Source organism: Asparagus officinalis, chromosome 5 (genome assembly GCF_001876935.1).
Source record: "Asparagus officinalis chromosome 5, Aspof.V1, whole genome shotgun sequence".
NCBI lineage: Eukaryota > Viridiplantae > Streptophyta > Magnoliopsida > Asparagales > Asparagaceae > Asparagus > Asparagus officinalis.
The window spans coordinates 84,207,790-84,229,719 of NC_033798.1; the positions used below are offsets into that span (position 1 = coordinate 84,207,790).

General features: G+C 36.4%; 2 protein-coding genes across 3 annotated transcripts in view; both read right to left on the reverse strand.

Annotated features, from left to right (window-relative positions):
* LOC109842096 (mediator of RNA polymerase II transcription subunit 22b-like) overlaps positions 1 to 262 on the reverse strand; it is a 3,524-nt gene extending 3,262 nt beyond the window's left edge. Inside the window, exon 1 of the mRNA XM_020411008.1 lies at positions 259 to 262. Within this exon, the coding sequence (XP_020266597.1) occupies positions 259 to 262 (4 nt within the window). The remainder of the gene's footprint in view (positions 1 to 258) is intronic.
* LOC109839948 (probable RNA methyltransferase At5g51130) lies at positions 1,767 to 8,180 on the reverse strand. Of its 2 annotated transcripts, none has more exons than XM_020408417.1 (10): positions 7,987 to 8,180; positions 7,430 to 7,544; positions 6,640 to 6,687; positions 3,773 to 4,046; positions 3,519 to 3,606; positions 3,373 to 3,438; positions 3,062 to 3,130; positions 2,842 to 2,949; positions 2,272 to 2,345; positions 1,767 to 2,192 (listed from the first exon to the last, which is right to left on the reverse strand). In XM_020408417.1, exons 1-8 carry the CDS (start codon positions 8,101 to 8,103, stop codon positions 2,860 to 2,862), a joined length of 867 nt encoding a protein of 288 aa, XP_020264006.1. In that variant the 5' UTR covers positions 8,104 to 8,180; the 3' UTR covers positions 1,767 to 2,192; positions 2,272 to 2,345; positions 2,842 to 2,859. The 2 variants fall into 2 exon arrangements, with proteins under 2 accessions (XP_020264006.1, XP_020264004.1); XM_020408415.1 differs by having other exon boundaries at positions 2,264 to 2,345.

Sequence of the window (21,930 nt, forward strand, 5' to 3'; positions counted from 1 at the left end):
TCCGGGTTTCCCGCTCATTTCCTCTCTCTCTGCATCCGTTCACGCTTACAGGGTCACAGTCTAATCGAGTTAAGTAGGGACTCGGATCCGGGAATAAAAGGAGGGATATGCAGTACAAGCCCCTCACATCTTCAATAATGCCATAGTAGTCCCTTACATCTCAACAATTGCTCATTACTCCCTCAAATCCTAAGGGGTGTTGCAATTGGGTCCCTCAAGAACCAAACTGCCCCTTAGTTATGATTTCTCTCTTAAAACCCATCTTTTCTCAAAAAAGATTATTTCCACTTTGGTATTATAAAGTTTACACCTTGTTAATTTTAATACCACAAATTTTTTCACACTTTCATACCCTAAAATTTACATCTTTTTAAACTTAGATACCTTAAAGTTTTTACTAACACTTTTGTTACGAATAAAGTTTATGCCTTTTTCATACCCAAAGTTTTGTATTTTGACACTTTGATACCCCAAACTTTAGGGCATCAAAGTTAAAATGTGCAAAGTTTGAGGTATCACAGTTAAACATGTGGAATCTTTGGGTCTGAAAGTTAAAAAAAAAAAATATATGTGAATTGTAGGGGTATCAAGGTGTTATAAAAATATTTGGGGTATCAAAGCTAAAAAATACAAAGTTTAGGGTATCAAAATGTCAAAAAAAAACTCTAGGGTTCAAAGTTTAAAAAGTTCAAAACTTTAGAGCGTCAAATTGTAAATAGCCCTTCAAAAAACATTAGTAAAAGGCATTTTGGTCATTGACTGATCAAATTGTAATAACACTAGAATTTGAGAGACTAATGAGCAGTTGTTGAGATTTGAGAGACTCGCATGGAATTACTGAATATTTGAGGACCTAAGACTAAATAACCCTTAACTGGTCAGGTTTTCTCCGAACCCGACCCGCCCGCAAAAGTTAGATAACATTTCAAATAAAGGGCTTTTGCGATATTATTCCCTAGATTTTTTTTTTTTTTAATACTTCGAAATTAGTCTCTCAAATCACATTGAAATTGATATTAGGTTCTCTGGTCTTTTATCCTGATACTGCTACTTTTAATTAAAGAGACTTATTTCATTAACTTATAAGAACTGGGGAATCTTATGGGGAATAAGGGACCTGATATCAATTTCAATACGTTTAGGGATTAATTTCGAAACACGAAATGTTTAAGGGATTAATATTGGAAAAGAAGCACCCCTTCAATCATTGATTATTATAATAATGGTGAGCTGGTCGTATTCCGTTAATTCTCTGTAGTTGTTCCTCTGATTTTTCTTCAGTGGTTAGGTTTTTCGCTGTGTTGCTACCATTTGAAAATTGCTTTAAACTATAACCTCTAATATATTCCCTAAAGATGTTGCAAAAAAAAAAGCAATATTTCTCTCTGAATTACCGCTCTCTCTAGTGAAATGCTTTCCTTTTTCTACAGTAATAGATGGACCACGGATTCAATTATAACAATCTATTCATATTCGAACAACTATAAATAACTCCAAATACAAAACTTTCAACTTCATTTATATTCATTCTTATTTTTCATTCAAGAAAAAATAGCAGCACTCCACTAATAAAAATACTTAGTAATTTCTTTGCTTTTGAGGTTAAAATCCTCAATGAATTAGGCAAGGAATGCAAGGTAACCACGCAACAAAATTTATACCAAGACGCAGAGAAACTGCCCGGGAAGCAAGATAAAAATAAAAGAATCATATGCGTTAGAATCTAAACTTTCAGAACACAATATGAAACATCAAACTACTCATCTAAAGCTTCTACTATAAGCATAATATAACAAAAAAGCATTAGGCAATAAGTACAAGATAATCATACACTAAAATTTTTGTAACAAGGTGTGAGGAAGCCGCCAACAAAGAAATATATGTTCACAATGGATATGAAGCTCAGTTCTACAAACAACTTCAGAGCCAATAATAGGAGATTATATGTAAACCTTCGAACTTTATATGTAAACCTTCGTACTTGGTAGTAATTCCACAAAGTTATGTATAGCCCTGAAGAGTTTGATGGGACAGGATCAACAAAACTTAGACTTGAGCCAAAAACAAGGAGACTGTATGGTAACCTTCTAGCTCTTAATTGCACAAACAGCTGCAGATCCTTCAAGAGTATCGAGGGGTAAAGATGAGCACGGCTTGACTTTTCAGTTCATGCTCATATTCGTTCAAGCCATCTGCACAGAAACAAGAGAAGATCAGCAACACAATCTCGGTGCCCGAAACATTTGGAGTATATTTGCCATACAAGTTTACCCATCCTCCAGTGAGCAAGATATAGGGAGGAAGTCACCAGTTGAGATGAAAACATTTTGTTTCCCAGCTTTCGCCTGTTTCACAACAAGACAACTACTTAATGAAGATGCTAAAAGAACAAAGACTGTTGCATGGTTGCAATCTTTCGTTTCTGCTACTCAGAACGATATTGTACGCAAAGATTCATAAATAAGTTCAAAAACACGAACACATGGCAGAAAGGAGTATTTTCTGGTACTCTGTGATAAGAACATATTTGTGAGAGGTACAAAACCTTAGAAATTCATAACTAATGATTTCTAATACATCGTGTTCAACACCTAAATTTTGCAATGGTTGCAAAACCTTATTGTAAAGTAAAGAGAAACGGATATTGTGTATGGAAAAGACTACAGATTTGAAAATCGTAACATCTTGAACAAAATGGAAAGACAACATTTCCTACCACCAACAGAATAGAGATTATTATGTAACCGTGAAACTTGCAAGCATGTGCTACTGTTATTCCAAAAATATACATACTAAACAACCATTTACAAACTTGAAACAATAATACAGGGGTGAAATTACCTTTGTTCTGTAAATAATTTACTTGAAAAAAACCATTACTGGCCTGTCGAAACCAGCAACGGTACCAGATAAGCTGTCTGTAACAGTCTCAGCCGACCTGAACCCAACCTATAGAAACTAAAATATCAGTGCAGTATTGATAAGAAACCAACACAATCTATAATTGAAAAGTGACTTAAACTGCAATACTCTTCATCAACCTACTGCAAATAACTTTTACCTTGTCCAGAAGTAGTTCTCGGAAACGATGTGGTTGTATTAAAATACTATTAAAATTCATCTTAGCAGTCTGCAAAAATCAGAATATGGCAACTCAGCATATATATACTAAATATTGTTAAAAAAATTAAATCAAATTCAAACATTGATCACCATAGATGTGCTATTTCAAGTGTTGGACTTATGATTCTCAAGTTAATGATTTTAGAGAAGAATCCGCCATTAGCAAATTAACAGATAGATTTTGCAAGAATAAAGATGTGAAGTATAGTAGCTGGGCTAACAGAAACAATAAAAGAAAGAAATAGTTACCTCTGACACTAGTCGATTTTTTCTATATGATGACCAAGGTTGAGGCTCCAACACAAACACTCCACCCTAGGAAAACATAAATAAATAAATATACTAGACATGAATTCTAACAAAGCATATTTTACTATATTAAACTTCAGAAATACCAGACGTAGAAGTCTCCAAATCTTCACAAACAATTTAATCAACCCATCGTCGCCCCAGTTTAAATGTATCCACTTTGACACACTCAGGCTGCATATGAATATGAAATGATTTAGCTACCATATCAAAACCAGTCCTAAAGATAGGAAAGGTTCCAACTAGCATTACATGATCCATGAATAAGGGACATATATATGGTCACAAATCAAACATTTATACAAAGCCATATCTATTCCAGAACGCTAATTAAACTTACCAGAGAATTGTATCATACTTCTCTGAGCAGTCATGCAAATTCTCCACAAAATTTTCATTTTTAAATGAAACTATGTTGAGTAAATTTCCTTCTCTCGAAGTGGGAGCATTAGCCACAGGATTGCATGATTCATCATTTGAAACCTGGGAAGCCACATGAACTGAACAGTCAGCACTACTGGGAACCTGCGATTTAGAACTTTTCTCACATTTGCTTTTAGGGCATCCCATTCTAGCTATCTTCCGCAGGTTCCAATGAGCACTTTTAACTAAACCTGTGAAACAAAACAATTAAAATTGTTAAATAAACAGTATTGATTAAGCAAGCATTTATACCAGCAGTAGCAGTTCTTTAGCATTTTATAGCATATTACATCCAAAGATATCAAATATTAATAAAATGTCACCTCGAGCTGCCAATGAACCATTGTTACTCAAGTGTATAGTACACAGATTGGTGAGTGAATGTAGATCTTTTTACTGTGTGAGTAGTAGATAAACTCATGTGAGGTGCTCATGATGTTGTAGAAATTCTAAGATATGCATGTTGCTCACACTTACTTTTGATGACTTAACAGAGTACTACATTCAGAGTGTTACACATGCACGCATGATAATTTTTAGGCAACTTGTTTACACTAAGTTTTGGTTACATGAGGACTTACTTTCATTACAGGATTCATACTTAAATATGGAACATCCTAAATCCTAACCGGGCCCACCCCATACCCATCACGGACCCATATGAAATGTGCATGTATGTCCTAACAAGTCCTTTGACCTGGTGGACACAAACAATGTACACCCAACCCAAGAATGTACACCCCACCCCAACTTGAAGCGGACCCATTTATAAAGGGCACGGTCAGCATCCAAAAATGCTACCTGGGAGGGGTCAGGTCCATATGTTCAAGTCCAAGTATAGTAGTATTGGAACACATCAGTTATCACTTATCAGCTTCAAATAATGCATATAAACATTTCAACAGATTTCACTCGGGATTTCCAAATCCAAGACCAAAACTCATTGATTTTGAATATAAGAGAACTGAAGGTGCTCATTGCAAACAACTAATCCTTTTTCTAGATTGGTGGTTGTCCCTCTCTATTTTATGCTCTTCCAGGATTGGCTACGAGAAATTGACTTCCTCCTACTGTGTTTCCCCTCTCTTATCTATCTCAATCTTCTCTTCTTCTTCCCCATCTGGTTGTTGCTCATATCGGATAGTTTCAATCAGCTTCAGCCCAAAAACCTCTGAACAAAAAAAATATTGACAATATTTTTCTCGATCACCTGACCCAAGAACCAACATCAAGTCCTAGATCGCTTGTTCAAGTTTCAATTGGATAGTGAGATGCATATCAGCATCTGCAATATATTAGCAGTGTTTTAAGAAAAATGCCCGGTAGCAGTAAAGAATAAGGAATTGATAGGTGAAGTTCAAGAAAACCTAAAAGCTAAGACCCGCTCTTTGTTTCCTTTAGAGCCCATTTTTGTTTCCTCCCCTTAAAACTTCCTTTATAATAAATTCTACTAGAAAGCACTCTTTATCTGTTTTAGAGAGAAATAAGGTTTCTTTGAAATCTAAGGTTGCTTGTTGCTACTTACTGATTGCCTGAGACTAAACTAAACTTTCATGTCCATTTGAATCTCCGCCTGAAATCAACAGGCACTATATCCTTGTAAAATCCAATACATTTTAGGGAGAAAACTTCAATGTCAGCCAACTCTTCAGTATGCACCTATCAGCATCCTTCTAGGCTTAGTTGACCGAACCCTTGAAATGTCCATCTTTTCACCACAGAGAAACCACAGCGTTCCAATCCCCTTCATCTCTAACGAGCTTGTATCATTGTTATAGCTGAAACTTTTTTGAGCCAACCATTGTATGGATTTCATTGATTAATTAATTCAGAAGCTCCCTTTGAACTTTTTTTTGGAAAACCCAGCCCGGAATCAAATCTAAGACCGTGGGAGACATATTGGAACCTCCTAACCATCCGGGTCACCCGTTGTGGGTTCCAGCTCCCTTTGAACTTGGATTAGTAGGTTCAGGTTAGAAAAATAATACATAGCTAAATAGATGCACCAGAACTAAAGTTTATTCTCTCATCTTTTCTAATTTAATTAACAAATATGTGCATTTCCTGTAATACCTTGCTTGTGACAGAAATAGAAATGTGATCTTCTAAATACTTCTAATTCGAGTATTTTCTCCTGGAGAATATCTAAAGCCATACAAGCATCCATCTGATCTATTGTTTAAAGGAAGAAAAAAAAAGTATGAAGAACAGCCAGTCTTTCTAGGAATACAAATTAGTTGGCATCCCCAACCACCACACCACCCCCACCCCCCAACAAAAAAAACAAAAAAACAAAACAAAACAGCAAGAAATAAGAAACTGAAAGTCAAAAGTACTTTGGAGAAAATAACACCAAAGTGGAAGTGTAAATGTCACCCCACCGAAATAAAAAAACGAGTGAACAAAACATATAGGGTTAATTGCGAATAGACCCCCTGTAGTATCACGCAATTGGAAAAAAAAAAGCTTGTAGTTCTATTTGTGGTGAATAGAACACTTGCAGTATTGGCCCAGGTGCGAATACATCCCTTAGTGAATTCGCTTCGTTTAAAGGTAAAAAAAATTAGTAACTGAGGATCTATCCTCATGAATAGAACTGTAGTGTAGGGGTCTATCTGCCTCATCAAACCTTTTTAAAGATGTTAGGAGTCAAAAAATTCACTCAAGGGGGTCTATTCACAAAAAAAGAACTGCAGGGGGTCTATTCACAATTTGGTGATACTACACGGGGTCTGTTCGCAATTAAGTGATTAACACAAAAATATAAATTCCAAGCAAGCTCACCTGCGTCTATGTCTATTCCGAGTATGCTTCGACAAAGAAATTTCTTTGCTGCATACGATCAAAGTAGAGAATCCATTAGATGAAAGCAAAATTAAAACATACTGTTAGAAAAAACCAACTTTGCCTCCAAAAATATGTTCTTCACCTGGTTATATAAGACAAATTAATGGTCCTTAGAAATAAATTTGTAAACTATTAATATTCCAATGTCCCTAACTCTTTATAAATATAATTATTGCTCGAAACAGTAATCATATTCACATTAGATATTCCACTAACCTGAGGTGTCTCATATCTCGTCCAGCAAATAGGCATATAATCCTATTCTTTCCAACAAGTGAATCACATTATCAAACACACACAAGAAAATACAAAAAAATTCGAGTCCTCAAACGAGTAATTCTCTTTAAGAAGAGCTAGGTTCCATTTCTTCAACCTTCTTCAAATCTCAATTCAATGTGATTTATAGCATAACCTAGGTTTGATACTTCCTAGGCATGCCATACACATTCCTTTCATTTATGCTGCTCTCATATTCTAGCTACTGCATGCTACAGTTCTTGCCACAGTTTTCTTTAGATAATTCCACGCGCATTACACATCACGATCCCCTTAATGGCTTAATCTTTCATTTCTTCATCCGTAAGGGGTTAAAGATTGCAATCCAACACTACTTTAAGACCCAGGTTTTCTTTTTCTTTTTTTCCCTTTTTTTCCTTTTTTACATTCAACAAATCACAAACTAAACTTTGCACTGTAAACGAACGAAGCTAAAAGTTCAGAATAGTACCGATGCTAATAGTTATCAACCCTTGGTTGCAGCCAATGTCGAGACAATCCCTTCCTTCAAACCATTCCCTCTTGAACACTGCAAGCCGAGGATCTTCCTCTTGATTACGATCAACCTGCATCCCAAGCAATGCTTCAGCAACTATGAGGAAAACTATTAACACTTGTGCGCAATCGAGATATTATACTAAATACCAATAATAAATTTCCCCAAAAGATCCAAAACCATAATTATATTCGAAGGTTGGTAAGAAAAACTGAATCGGGTTTCATCAGAGAGCAACGAAATCAAAACTGTCCTTGAAATCTTGAAAATTTCTCATCTCGCTTGAAGGGGGGAAAGGAAATCTACGGGAAACCCCTAAACCCCATCAATTAGCACGGTGTAATTCGAAAGAGTACGAAATAATGAAATGGGTTTCTTCAGAAAGTTGCAGAATCACGATTGGATTAGGAATTTCGAACTAGTACTCATGTGGGCTTATGGCGTTTGACGAAATGACTCGACGAGAATCTAAAGACAAGAGAGCTGCAGAGAGAGCAGAGATGAAATTTTACTCTGTAGCCGTAGTAGCTGTTGTAGTTGCCGTAAATAAAGGTCTTCTTGTTGTTTTTTCCGTCTCTTTTCCTCTTCTTTGTTTCCTCTTCTGTCTGCTTGGATTCGCCTCTTTCCATGATTTTCTCTTCCCAGTGGCGGCAAAAGGGGAAAAAACTGAGAAGAAGGGCGAATAACGGCGAAAGAAAAAGGCGGATTGACGATTTTATGGGAGTTGGGCCGAACTCAATCCGGTCCAGGCTTTGGGAGGTCTTTTGGGCAGAAAGCCTGACAAAAATGTTTTTTTGACAGGCTTTCTTTCCAACCCCCAATGCCAAATACATCAACCAAACAGTCCTTTAGGGGGTTTTCACGTTTCCTTCTGACATATATTCAATGATTTTATATTAGTCCCTCGGATCGTTGAAATTGCTCATAAATCCCGCAAACCTACGCATGTCTAACCGGGCTAGGCCGGACAAAACCCGTGACCCGGGCCCAGGCCCGATCTAACCTAACCCCGGGCTGGCTCGGTCATTTTCTTTCCTTCCTTTTTTCTTAAAATTTTATTTTTTGTTATAAAAAATTTTCAAAAGTAAATAACAATAAATTAAGCGAAATTTTGATAAAAAATCAATCATATTATTAATCACTTGTGATTATATAATTTACAAATACCAAAAATCATAGAAACTAAAATGATAAAAATAGATTTTTTATTAATAATCACTAACATTTACAAATTTATTTTGGAATTTGTCGCATCATAATAAATGAATACATCTCAACTAGGTTGGTATCTACTCATCTATATCACCATCATTTGCAACTCTTTTTAAAATAATTTATCACAAATTTACAACTAAGAAATAAAATTATAAAGTAATGAGTATTCCTACAAATCTACTTTTTATCTCTATCTTTTATTGTCAACTCATCAAGTTTATCTTTAATACTAGCCATCCGATCGATGTCTTGAGTTCTCTTCTCATACCTTCACCAATCTTGTAGGCACATTACTGTAAAACCCTGTAATACTGAATGTTGTGAGATATAATAATAAACATGTTATATTATGATAAATAACGTTTATTGATATTTGAGTATGCTAGGAATTGATTTGATATCAATCTGATACATATATATATATATGAATATATGAGTGCAAATGCACAAAACATGCACGAGAAAAAATCTGGGAAAAATGACCAGTTAAGAGTTTATAGATTTTACACAACGATACACTTAGAATCTGGGAAAACTCAAAATACCAAAGTTGTAGGTATTTTCAACAGCTTTCCAATAAATCTTATATCACCTCATTCCGAGCTCGGACGCGAAAGTTATTGCCAAAATACCGAAGATTGTTTTTCTAGTCAGACTAGGTTTCCAGGTTCGGGTCAAATGGGTTTATTTGGGGTTTGCATATATATATACTTATGTTTTCACGAAAATTATCACCCTTATATCAGAGTTTCAAACCCTAGCAGACCCTATTCCTCTCTCTAAAGCCCTAACCCTAAAATTGAGAATTTTTGAGAGCTTTGTGAAGCAAATATCGACACAAAGGGCGAGATCATCGGCGTGTAGCAAGGAGGAAACGGGTTGTTTGCACTTCTAATTGCTTGTTGTTTATCTCAGAGGCTTAGAACGACATTTGAGGCAAGATTATCTTCATCCAAACATATCCTCATAGTTAAATAACTAGTGTAGATGATTAATATGATGTTAGGCAAGATTATCTTCATCCAAACATATCCTCATAGTTAAATAACTAGTGTAGATGATTAATATGATGTTGAATATGTGTTTTCATGCTTTAATGATTAATATGATGTTGAATATGTGTTTTCATGCTTTAATCTTAACCTGAGGTGTTAAAAGTCAAATTTTTGATAGTAAACCTTAAAACAAATGATAGATGAATAATCTTTTCTTGCTGTTTATGATAGTATCATAATCATGATCATGAGGGTTTTTCATAATTTCAGTCATATATGAGAAATTTAAGTGATGTACTATATATGTTTTTCTGCAGAAAACTGCACCACTTATATAATCTTTAATTAAGAGTTTAAGATAGAAAACAAAGTCCAAATTTAACCAAACTAGTTTTATATAAAATATATATGTATCTAGTTTCTAAAACAGAAAACTATTCTTAAAAAGAGTTTGTATAGAGAAAGATATGTTATATTTACTAATAACATGTCCTGCAGAAAAATGGCTGCACATATATAATGTTTAACTGGAGATTTGGGATAACAAATGAACTCCAAACTGAACCAAACTTATGTCATTTGAAATATGTGTGAATCTAGTTTTTAAAACAGAAAACCATTTATAAAAATAGTTTTCCTAGAGAAAGATATGTTTGTTTTACTAACAGATATCACGTCTGTTTTTCCTGCTCATTTTGTGGAGCTGTGTTGCGCCGTTTTGAGGTGCGTTCGCGGAGTTTTGAGCCGCTTGATGTTATACGTATAGTCATGAATATGTTATATTATACATTTAAGAATCCTAAGAGGATTATGATGAATTTTGATTTGATCATATTTGAATTGGATATAGTTCATATACATGTTGGATGTCGTTGATGAGCACAGCTTAGTACTATATGGGATAGTGCGTCGACACACCAGATATACACAGTTTATACATGAGGTGGATATCGTTAATGAGCTCAGTTCAGTACTACATAAGGTAGTGCATAGATATTCCACATGTACAGGCCATTGAGTCGGATTTTAGGAGGCTTGATCTAGCCGTCCGTCCCGCACTAGGGTGCGATGAGGCTCGTGAGCCGTATTTCTAGGATACCTATTTGGTAGTCCGTCCCACACTCATGTTATGCACTGAGATCGCGATGAGACTAATGAGCCGTGTACACAGTTCAGAATACCTACAGGGTAGTCCGTTGTACTGAGATAATTACTTGATAGCCTAAGTATGACAGATGCCGATTATAAATACGTTACTTTTAAAAGTATACAAAATTATGTGTTGGTATTTTATTCTATCTCTCTAGTGATAGTGGAAGATATTATAAATACGATGTGTTGATATCTTATTTCTTTTACTGTCTTTTTTTTACTTCTTAGTTGGGATCAATGATTAGAGATTCATAATTTGAGACTTATGGTATATACATGAGGGTTTCCTTGTTTGGATTATTTCGCTCGACGTACCAGTCTCGTGTTATGGATCTCTAATTATTGGTTTCAATAGATTGTTTATTCTTATTTCGCTATTAATGTTTAGATGTTTACGATTCGGGACATATGGTATATACATGAGGGTTTCCTTGTTTGGATTATTTCGCTCGACGTACCAGTCTCGTGTTATGGATTTCTAATTGTTGGTTTCATTAGATTGTCTTTTCTTAGTTCGGTATTAATGTTTAGATATCTATAATTTGAGACTTATGGTATATACACAGGGGTTTCCTTGTTTGGATTATTTCGCTCGACGTACTACGTCTCGTGTTGTAGGTTTCTAAATGTTAATCCTACTTAGATACGGGGAAAATAAATCTAGGTAGACTATGCTTAATAGATAGAGCCTTCACTCCATCTACTAGCCCTTTCCCTGGGGGCGGATGGAGGTAATCTTGTTGTAATGCTCTGACGCACTTGTTGTTATTCTTTTTCTTTTAAACTACTTTTTAAGTAGTTCGGAGTTTTGGAGAGCCGCAGGGTGATGGAGTTCTAGCATAGTCGCCGTTGCGTATTTTTACTTGTAGAGACTCCACTGTAGTTTTGAGTTTTATCCAGACATTAGAGTTTTATATTCATATTGTAAAGGCATTGTGCCTTAGTACGATTCTTAGTTGATTCATGTTGAGACATTTTTATTATTCAGATATCAGATGTATTATAGTTGAGACATGATTCTTTTCATTTATGAGATATCTCTTCTATATCATGCTATTACATTTATTCCCTTTATTTTTCCTGTTTGTACCTGCACTTCTATTTGGTTCTACTAAAGGATATTACTATGATTGGTGAAACATGTTTATGCACAGTGTGGGTGCATGACAGGTTTGACATCTCTGGTTTCACCTTGGACTGCAGCCTTGTGTGAACTCAGGGGCGTCACACCCAGGCTATCTTAACTCTCCTCCTTAGGAACTATAAAATACATTGAATGCAATAGCAGTAAATATATCTCTCGCTAACCCTGACAACCAAGTGTAAGAAAATAACAGTAAACTTAACATTCAAGCGATAAACTTAATAACCAAATATTAACCTTAACAGCCAAGCCATGACCTTAACACTTGTAACGATATACATGATAACAAATCCATACACATGACAATAAAATGCTAAACCATATAGACTTGTTACAAGTTGCACGATTGTAACCCTCCACGTTGCATCGAGAGCACTTAACAGGACGGGTATTCAGCGTCCAGTTGTTTATTCGTCTAGTGCATGGTCTTCCATGCCTTTTTTTTTTTTGAGAGGAGGCTTTAACAATCGATCTTTTGGCGGTACAAAGTGTTTTTTTATAATCTGGGATGGGAAAGATGATCGGTGCATAACTTGCTCTGAAGTCGTCAACAGTCATATACCAATCATAATATTGATAAATTTCTTGTCTCATCCATGTAATTGCAGCGCACGCGTGTTTGCAAGGAATGCAGGTGATGTCCTAGGACATGCATGAACATGCCCGATTCTTCAAATCTACATGGAAAGTTTTATTGGACTCGACCTTCACAATATCTTCCGTCGAATGTTTAATGACCAAGCAACTACCATGCTGAATATTTTCGTACAGCACTATCTCTGCTTCCGAGCATAAGTATCCAGACCATTGCTGACCCATTAGCCTCCTTTCATGCATGCGTTCCATTATTTGCTTCCGTATGGTCTCAACCAAAGGTGAGATTCGTAACAACCGTGCCTTTCTTATTCAGCTATTGAAAGACTCAGCAACGTTTGAAGTAACATGGTCATACATTAACAACAAAACCCTAACATTAACAATAAATCCATAAGCTAAACAATAAATCCCTAACATTAACAACAAAATTCTAACCTTTCATGCATGCGTTCCATTATTTGCTTCTGTATGGTCTCAACCAAAGGTGAGATTCGCAACAACCATGCCTTTCTTATCCGGCTAATGAAAGACTTAACAACGTTTAAAGTAACATGGTCATACATTAACAACAAAACCCTAACATTAACAATAAATCCATAACCTAAACAATAAATCCCTAACCTTAACAACAAAATTCTAAACTTAACAACAAAACCCTAGCAGAAAAATTCTAACAGAGAAAGATATGTTATATTTACTAATAACATGTCCTGCAGAAAAATGGCTGCACATATATAATGTTTAACTGGAGATTTGGGATAACAAATGAACTCCAAACTGAACCAAACTTATGTCATTTGAAATATGTGTGAATCTAGTTTTTAAAACAGAAAACCATTTATAAAAATAGTTTTCCTAGAGAAAGATATGTTTGTTTTACTAACAGATATCACGTCTGTTTTTCCTGCTCGTTTTGTGGAGCTGTGTTGCGCCGTTTTGAGGTGCGTTCGCGGAGTTTTGAGCCGCTTGATGTTATACGTATAGTCATGAATATGTTATATTATACATTTAAGAATCCTAAGAGGATTATGATGAATTTTGATTTGATCATATTTGAATTGGATATAGTTCATATACATGTTGGATGTCGTTGATGAGCACAGCTCATATTATATGGGATAGTGCATCGACATGCCAGAGGTACAAGATTTATATGAGGTGGATATCGTTGATGAGCTCAGTTCAGTACTACATGAGGTAGTGCGCCGATATTCCACATGTACTGGCCATTGAGTCGGATTTTAGGAGGCTTGATCTAGCCGTCCGTCCCGCACTAGGGTGCGATGAGGCTCGTGAGCCGTATTTCTAGGATACCTATTTGGTAGTCCGTCCCACACTCATGTTATGCACTGAGATCGTGATGAGACTAATGAGCCGTGTACACAGTTCAGGATACATACAGGGTAGTTCGTTGCACTGAGATAATTACTTGATAGCCTAAGTATGACAGATGCCGATTATGAATACGACCTGTCATTGAACTATATAACTGAGATACGTTACTTTTAAAAGTATACAAAATTATGTGTTGGTATTTTATTCTATCTCTCTAGTGATTGTGGAAGATATTATAAATACGATGTGTTGATATCTTATTTCTTTTACTGTCTTTTTTTTACTTCTTAGTTGGGATCAATGATTAGAGATTCATAATTTGAGACTTATGGTATATACATGAGGGTTTCCTTGTTTGGATTATTTCGCTCGGCGTACCAGTCTCGTGTTATGGATTTCTAATTATTGGTTTCATTAGATTGTATTTTCTTAGTTCGGTATTAATGTTTAGATATCTACAAATTAAGACTTATGGTATATACATGAGGGTTTCCTTGTTTGGATTATTTCGCTCGACGTACTACGTCTCGTGTTGTAGGTTTCTAAATGTTAATCCTACTTAGATACGGGGAAAATAAATCTAGGTAGACTATGCTTAATAGATAGAGCCTTCACTCCATCTACTAGCCCTTTCCCTGGGGGCGGATGGAGGTAATCTTGCTGTAACGCTCTGACGTTCTTGTTGTTATTTTTTTTCTTTTAAATACCTTTTCAGGTAGTTCGGAGTTTCGAAGAGCCGCAGAGTGACGGAGTTCTGGCATAGTTGTCGTTGCGTATTTTTACTTGTAGAAACTCCACTGTAGTTTTGAGTTTTATCCACATTAGAGTTTCATATTCATATTGTAAAGGCAGTGTGCCTTAGTACAATTTTTAGTTGATTTATGTTGAGACATTTTCATTATTCAGATATCAGATGTATTATAGTTGACACATGATTCTTTTTATTTATGAGATATCTCTTTTATATCATGTCTATTATATTTATTCCCTTTATTTTGCATGTTTGTACCTACACTTCTATTTGGTTCTACTAGAGGATATTACTGTGATTGGTGATCTATTTGGTTCTACTAGAGGATATTACTGTGATTGGTGAAACATGTTTATGCACAGTATGGGTGCATGGTAGGTTTGACATCTCTATATTACTGTGATTGGTGAAACATGTTTATGCACAGTATGGGTGCATGGTAGGTTTGACATCTCTGGTTTTACCTTGGACTGCAGCCATGTGTGAACCTAGGGGCGTCACAATTACTGCCTGTACGGTAGATCGATCTAGCGATGTCCTGTGGTCGTCGATCAAACGTCCTGATGTACTGAAGATGAATTCCGAATCTACCGTAGAAATCTGTACTGTTAGTAAGTCACGAGCCATGATGGAAAGTATAGGATATGAAATTGTTCCATATACTCTCCACCATTATAAAATATTAAAACTATTATTTTGACTTTTAACTAAAGACGTAGTTAAATATTGTTTAATTTCAGAAACTATCATTGATTATCCAAATCCAGATCCACCAGTTAGCTGAGCTATCATTAATTCCCTATCAAAACTCTTACATTTGCCCCGACTTGAACTTGTAGAAACAGAATCTATAGGCTGATGTGTACTTATACCATATCTACCTGCATACTCATCATATAATCTTTGAAAATAAGTTCTAATAGTATTATGATAAGTAAGAGCAATAATAATTTAACCATCATCAGTGTCTATTATCATGTTACCATACAAAGAATTTAACAAATTTTGAATGTCAACGTCCTTCAAACATGGATCATTAAGAACCCCCAAACCAAAAATAATAAAAATAGGCCTAAAATACTTATTAAATTTACTTTCTATTTAAAAAATATTCTTAAATAATTATCCATACGATATTTATTAAAAAAAGTTTAAATATTTAAAACTTGTAAAGCAGCTTGAATATAGTTGGATAATAACAACCAGATAATAACATAGTGGTATCATAAAAAAACTTGTAGCATCTATTTTACACTATATATAACTAATCATTCATCCTCAGTTATTCCATACATACTACCAGAGCTAGAACTAGAAGTATAAAAAAATAATAAAATTATTTATAATTTCTTTATACTCTATTGATACATTTAATATTACATAGGTAAAATTCTACCTATGGTCAATATCTTTTATAATTAATCTGAGTTTTAATTTTTTTTTCTTTTACACAATTATTTCTAACTTTTAAGTCTTTGTTCAGAAGCATTATGAGCATAAGCTATTGTTCTAATATTTTCTATCATGGATTTAATTTTACCAAATACACTTTGAACAATTAAATTTAAAATATGACACATACGTCTAATAGGAAAAAAAACATCATGAAATGCAACAGCAAAGATGATTTGATATGATCTACAACTACATTATTATTACTTGCATTATCTAGTAAAAAAAATATTTTTTCTAAAATTTTTAATTCTATAAGTTCTTCTATTATTAAATTTATAATATTAATACCGCTGTGTGAATCTTCAAATGCAATAAAAAAATATTTTTTTTAAATATTTGCCAATTATCATCAATCTAGTTTGTTATGAAACATAAATAACCAGTTTGTGCTTTAGATGTCCAAATATTAGAAGTTAAAAATTTTACAATTTAAATTTTGAAAATAAAAAATTATTTTTACTCATTTCAACATTGAAAGTTAGGATTTGTCCTTCATAATCGGAGGAGAAAGTCATTTGATTGAAGAATGAGAGAGTAAAAGCGAGAATAATAAAGTATTAGAGAGTATTAGAAAGAAGCATGTTAGTTTTGGATGAGAAAAATAAATAAAAACCCCCTCTATTTATAGAAACAACCCCTAGCCAAATGACCAAAATACCCTAAAATTTTAGCCGTTTTTTGAACGTTTTTTGGGTATTTTGGTCAAAAGCCAAAAAATAGTCGTTATGGCCATTCGGACCGAGCCGGGACCAGGCTGGCACAGGCTGCCCGACCAATGATCACATTCATGACCGTTGTGACCGGGCTAGGCCCGAGCTAGGCCATTTCAGTCCGGCCCAATATTCCGCCGAGTCCTGGCCCGAATCCGGGCCAGGCACAAACCCCGGCTACCTCGGCCCGGTCCTTTTGCTGGCCAGGCCGGGCCGGGTCTGGTGCGGGCACCGGCGAGGAGGCCCAGGCCAAGGCCCGGAGCCTAGCTTGACCCGGATTTCCAAGCCATGCCCGGACCCGGGCCGGGCTTAGGCCTGGTCGAGTCCTGTCCGGACACCGGGCAAGGGTTTTGCAAATTGGCCCATCAATGATTAAAATACCCCTCACATAAGAAGAGGGGCATTTTGATCATTGAGGAACAAATTTGATAGATGCTTTATGAGCTATTTTAAAGATTTGAGGATCTTATATGAATTTATTGATGGTGTGAGGGACTAATGCATAAAAACACTTTAACTTTTTAGTAATGATAATTGTACTATACTATCATACTATTTTGGCAATATTATAAATAGAATGGTGGGGTCACGAAGAGTTACTTTTTTTTTATAATTTTGAAAGAATGAACCAGCTCTTTTGTTTATGATAGCGTCAAAGTTGAAAGTTGTAGTACACTTATCTTTTTTTTTTGTAAATTTCATATAAGCTCTTGAATTCTGGTTTTGACCCATCAGATTTACGGATAAGATAAAAGGAGATATTGCACATCCATTATTATAGGAATAAATTTATGAAACAAACTCTTTTTTTTTTTTTTTGATGACAAGGGAAACTTGGTCACCCCAGCTCAGTTTAACTCCTTCGGAGCCCCGCCAGCGGCCCTGGTTCGATTCCCCTTGTTCCCTTCACATCTATAAGGAGCTACCCTTAATACCAGGGGCTCATCCCCACGGGCAGAGCGCGGGCGAGCAGCATGGGGACCACTGGGACGCGAACTGGTGAGCATACAACGGGCTGAGCTGGATTTGGTGACCAATAAAACCCCGGGTTTCCGTCCCCACCCTTAAACCAAGGGAAACCAGGTGAATGCGACTACGAGGATTCGAACTCCTGACCAACAACGGGCAATAACCTGGAGAGATACACTCCCCCATGGAGAGCTGCTGACCATGAGTCCCACCCGCGGGTGGTAACAAACTCTTTTTTTTTCTCACATTCTATTTCTTTCCTTTTTTTCCCTCCATATTATACTTTGACTCCTTTTTTCTCCTAGATTTTTTTTTCAAATCTACTATCAATTATCAATTACCTTTTATATTTATCTTGTGTCAAAAAAAATAATTATTCTTTATCAGGGAAAATTTTATCAATTTGATTGCACCAATTAATTATTAGCAATAACTGCAAAAGATAAATTATTTTCTTTTAAGCTTGTTTTATCTAATTTTTAAATTAAAAATTTCTCTATTTCATTTCACCAATGATGTATTTTATACAAAATAGGTTTGTGATTATTACACAATATATAAATGTTATGGTGTTCACTCACCCAAGATACGGATATTTACAAAAAGATATGATAAGAGTCCTATCAAAACAAACTCAACCCTTTGGCCGACTCCTACAGTCGTCTCTCGACCTTAGGGGAAGGAAAGACCTAGTCAACTCTCAAGAGTTCTAGGTATTTGATTCCTCAATTGAATTACAAGTCCTTGGATCTTTATCAAGGTAAGCCCAAGGCACAACATATGGTCGAATCATTCAGTGCAACTTGACCATCATAGCTAATTACAATACATTGTTACCTTATTAGGGATAAACTCAAGGTACAATCACAGAGGCCTCAGCCTCACCGACTCATCAAGCCGACACTCTGGTGTCGACAGCAGAGGCGATATTGGTCGGCACGAGAGATCCTGACCTCCCAGACGAGTTGACATCTTTATATCGACTCGAGAGACGGTTATTAGCTGAGACGAGATGACATTCCAACCAGTCGGACATGCCGACATTCCTGAGTTGACGCGAAAGACGGTGTCAGTCAACCCTATCATCGAGGACGACCCTACTTAGGGTCGAGACCACTCACTGGACATTTCTCAGAAACGACTGGAGGGACATTCCCTGCTGCCGATTAAGTTGAGAACTCAGTCCTAGTCCCAAGCCTTTATCCCAGAGAATATGTCAACATCTCAGTCCACCTTGGACAAGCCTTATCCAGATTTTGGTTTGATAAGGTCTCCATGACTTGTCAGGCTCCATTACTTCCCAGAAAATGCGGAGACACACTCTCCCACAATGAAGTGCCTTCCCCTCTAGTTGACAGCCGACACCTATAAGGTGAGGGATGATTCAACATGCCAGCATACCTTCTGTCACGCTCTCAATCGTTTTCCAAAAATACGGAGACATCATCTCCAGAGCTAAAGTGACTTCCTCTCAAGTTGCCAGCCGACACCTATAAAGTGAGGGATGACTCAGCTCTTAGCCTGCACTCCAACACCGCTTCCCTATGCTGGGCTAAAGGGAACCTATCTAATCCTAACAAGAAAGCAGGAGATGAGCATTAAGACTTCCTCCTCCTGAGCTAAATAGAGGAGATCATCATCTCTAATGCACATAAAAAAAAAAGAACACACGGTTCTTCATCAACACAGAGGAACTCAGGTAGATCTCTCTGGGCATGCACATTACCACCTTAAGAACCACATCGGTTCTTAACCTTCCCCTTCCTCACTCGAGTTTTACTAACTTGACCGCTGGAGGAACCACGGGGAACCGGTCCCCACCCTCTCACAGGTTTTTCTTGTTTGTGCAGCATAGACATCAATCTCTCGTTCAAAAATCAGGCATAAAGTCGAAGAAGGGAGAGGGCCCTCCATCATCCTTCATCACCCCACAACCATCCTCTTCTGGATTATTATGTTTGATATTGAGTGTCAACAATAAAATTAAAGTTAATTAATTAAAGGAAAAATTGCTTCTAGCCCTCAATTTCATTACAAGTGTTTCACCCCCTCCTAAGACTTTTTCAACACTGCCAAAACCCCCAAAATTAAAGCGATAATTCCCTGAGCCCCTAAAATACAAAATCTAAGTGATTAAAATATGTGAAGACCATAATATCATTTTTTTTCTCTAAAACTCCCCTTCCTCAGGAACCCTCCGTTCGAGTATAACATCAACACAGTGCAGAAAATACCTCGCCGGTGGAATAGAGATGATCCTTTCCCATTGGAAACACTTCCATCCGCAATGATAAATGATAGAAACGAGGAGTTACCGAGATCGGCAGTGAGATGGTGAAAGAATCATCAGTAAACTATCCTTTCCCAATGATCTTGGTGGCGGGTTCGAGTTGGTGGAGTCAAGGGTGAGCCCTCGAGGTGGGAAACTCACCGTTGGAGGAGGAATCGGAGCTGGCCGAGCTACAGTTACTGAAAAGCGCAACAAAGATGAGGATTCGATCGGAGGCTGGTCCGGGCTTCGCCTGAACTGGGCGTGGCCCATTCGATCAAGGGCATTGATGAACTTCTTGAACTTGGAGATGGTGTTTTCGATGATGGTCGAGCAGTCAAAGGAAGAAGACGACAAAGATTGATGGCTGAGGATGAGGATGAGGGCTTCCATGCTATGGAGGCTGGCGATGGCTGCTTCCTTGATCACGATTTGATCGTCCATTTTTGAGAAGTTCATCAGATCAACGACCATTGATAAGGGTGAAGGAGAGAATATTGGGGTTGGGGAGGAAATGAGGTTATTTATATTGGAGGAATGGGTTGGTTGTGAAAGTGTTACAGGTTGGTTATAAAGGATACGTGTTGGTTGTTAAGGTTACGCATTGGTTGTGAATGGTACGGGTTGGTTGTTAAGTTTACACGTTGGTTGTGAATGTTACAAGTTGGTTGTTAAGGTTACAGATTGGTTGTGAAGGTTACGTGTTGGTTGTGAATGTTACAGATAGGTTGTTAAGGTTACAGGTTGGTTGTTAAGGTTCACAGGTTGGTTGTTAAGGATAAGCGTTGATGTTTTCCGTACTCAACTGAATACATAAGCCATTGCTACTTATATAGCATAATTTATCTCATGCTACAGTTGATGACTATTAACCATTATAGTGTATAATAATGTGAATATGAATGTGAATGTAAAAGATTACTAACTAATTTGGAACTACATTCACATTCATATTCTTTATCTAAAGGATTACATGTTTATTCATTGAGATGTATATGTATATATATTTTGAGTGACATGAATACTTTAGGCTATTTGGCCTAGTTGTAAAGTTTGGGTGGTTGGGCATGAGGTTAGGAGTTCAAACCCCTATAGCCACAATATATATTTAAAGGTCTTGAGGCTCTTGGGCTCTTTGAATTCTAAAAATATTTTTAGAATATTCGTTGTGAAGGTTACACGTTGGTTGTGGAGGTTACGAGTTAGTTGTTAATGTTACGCATTAGTTGTGAAGGTTACAGATTGGTTGTTAAGGTTACGCGTTGGTTGTGAAGGTTATGCGTTGGTTGTTAATGTTACGGATTGCTTGTTAAGGTTATGCATTGTTAAGGTTACGGGTTAGTTATTAAGGTTACAGATTGATTATCAAGGTTAATTCACAACTAACGCGTAACCTTTACAAAAAATCCGTAACCTTAAAAACCAACTCGTAACCTTAACAACCAATGTGTAACCTTAACAAGCAACTCGTAACCTTCACAACCAACGCGTAACCTTAACAATCAACCCGTAACATTCACAATCAATCTGTAACATCCACAACCAACCCATAATCTTAACAATCAACCCGTAACTATGTGTCATGACAAAAATTAGTACACACATGGAGGCGTAAAGAACTCAGACAAGTAATCCAATTAAACAAGCAAATAATTTCCTATTTCTTTTTAAAAAACTCGAACGCATCGTGCTACTACAAGGCACAATCGACCAAGTTTTGTAAAAAAACTCCTCCTTTTCCTCTGCATTGCTGGCGACCGCGGAGCAAAACTCTCGAGCATCCATCAATGGTGGTGATATTTCCGTAGTGAAATAGGGGGTCGAGACATGTTCGTTGATGGCGTCTGTCGCATGTTCAAGCACC

Coding starts and splice junctions, on each gene's coding strand:
- LOC109839948 (XM_020408417.1), bottom strand. CDS start 8,103: ATGGAAAGAGGCGAATCCAAGCAGACAGAAGAGGAAACAAAGAAGAGG. Junction 7,545..7,986: donor ACAGCTACTACGGCTACAGA/GTAAAATTTCAT, acceptor CTTGGGATGCAG/GTTGATCGTAATCAAGAGGA. Junction 6,688..7,429: donor GTTGATAACTATTAGCATCG/GTACTATTCTGA, acceptor GATCGTATGCAG/CAAAGAAATTTCTTTGTCGA.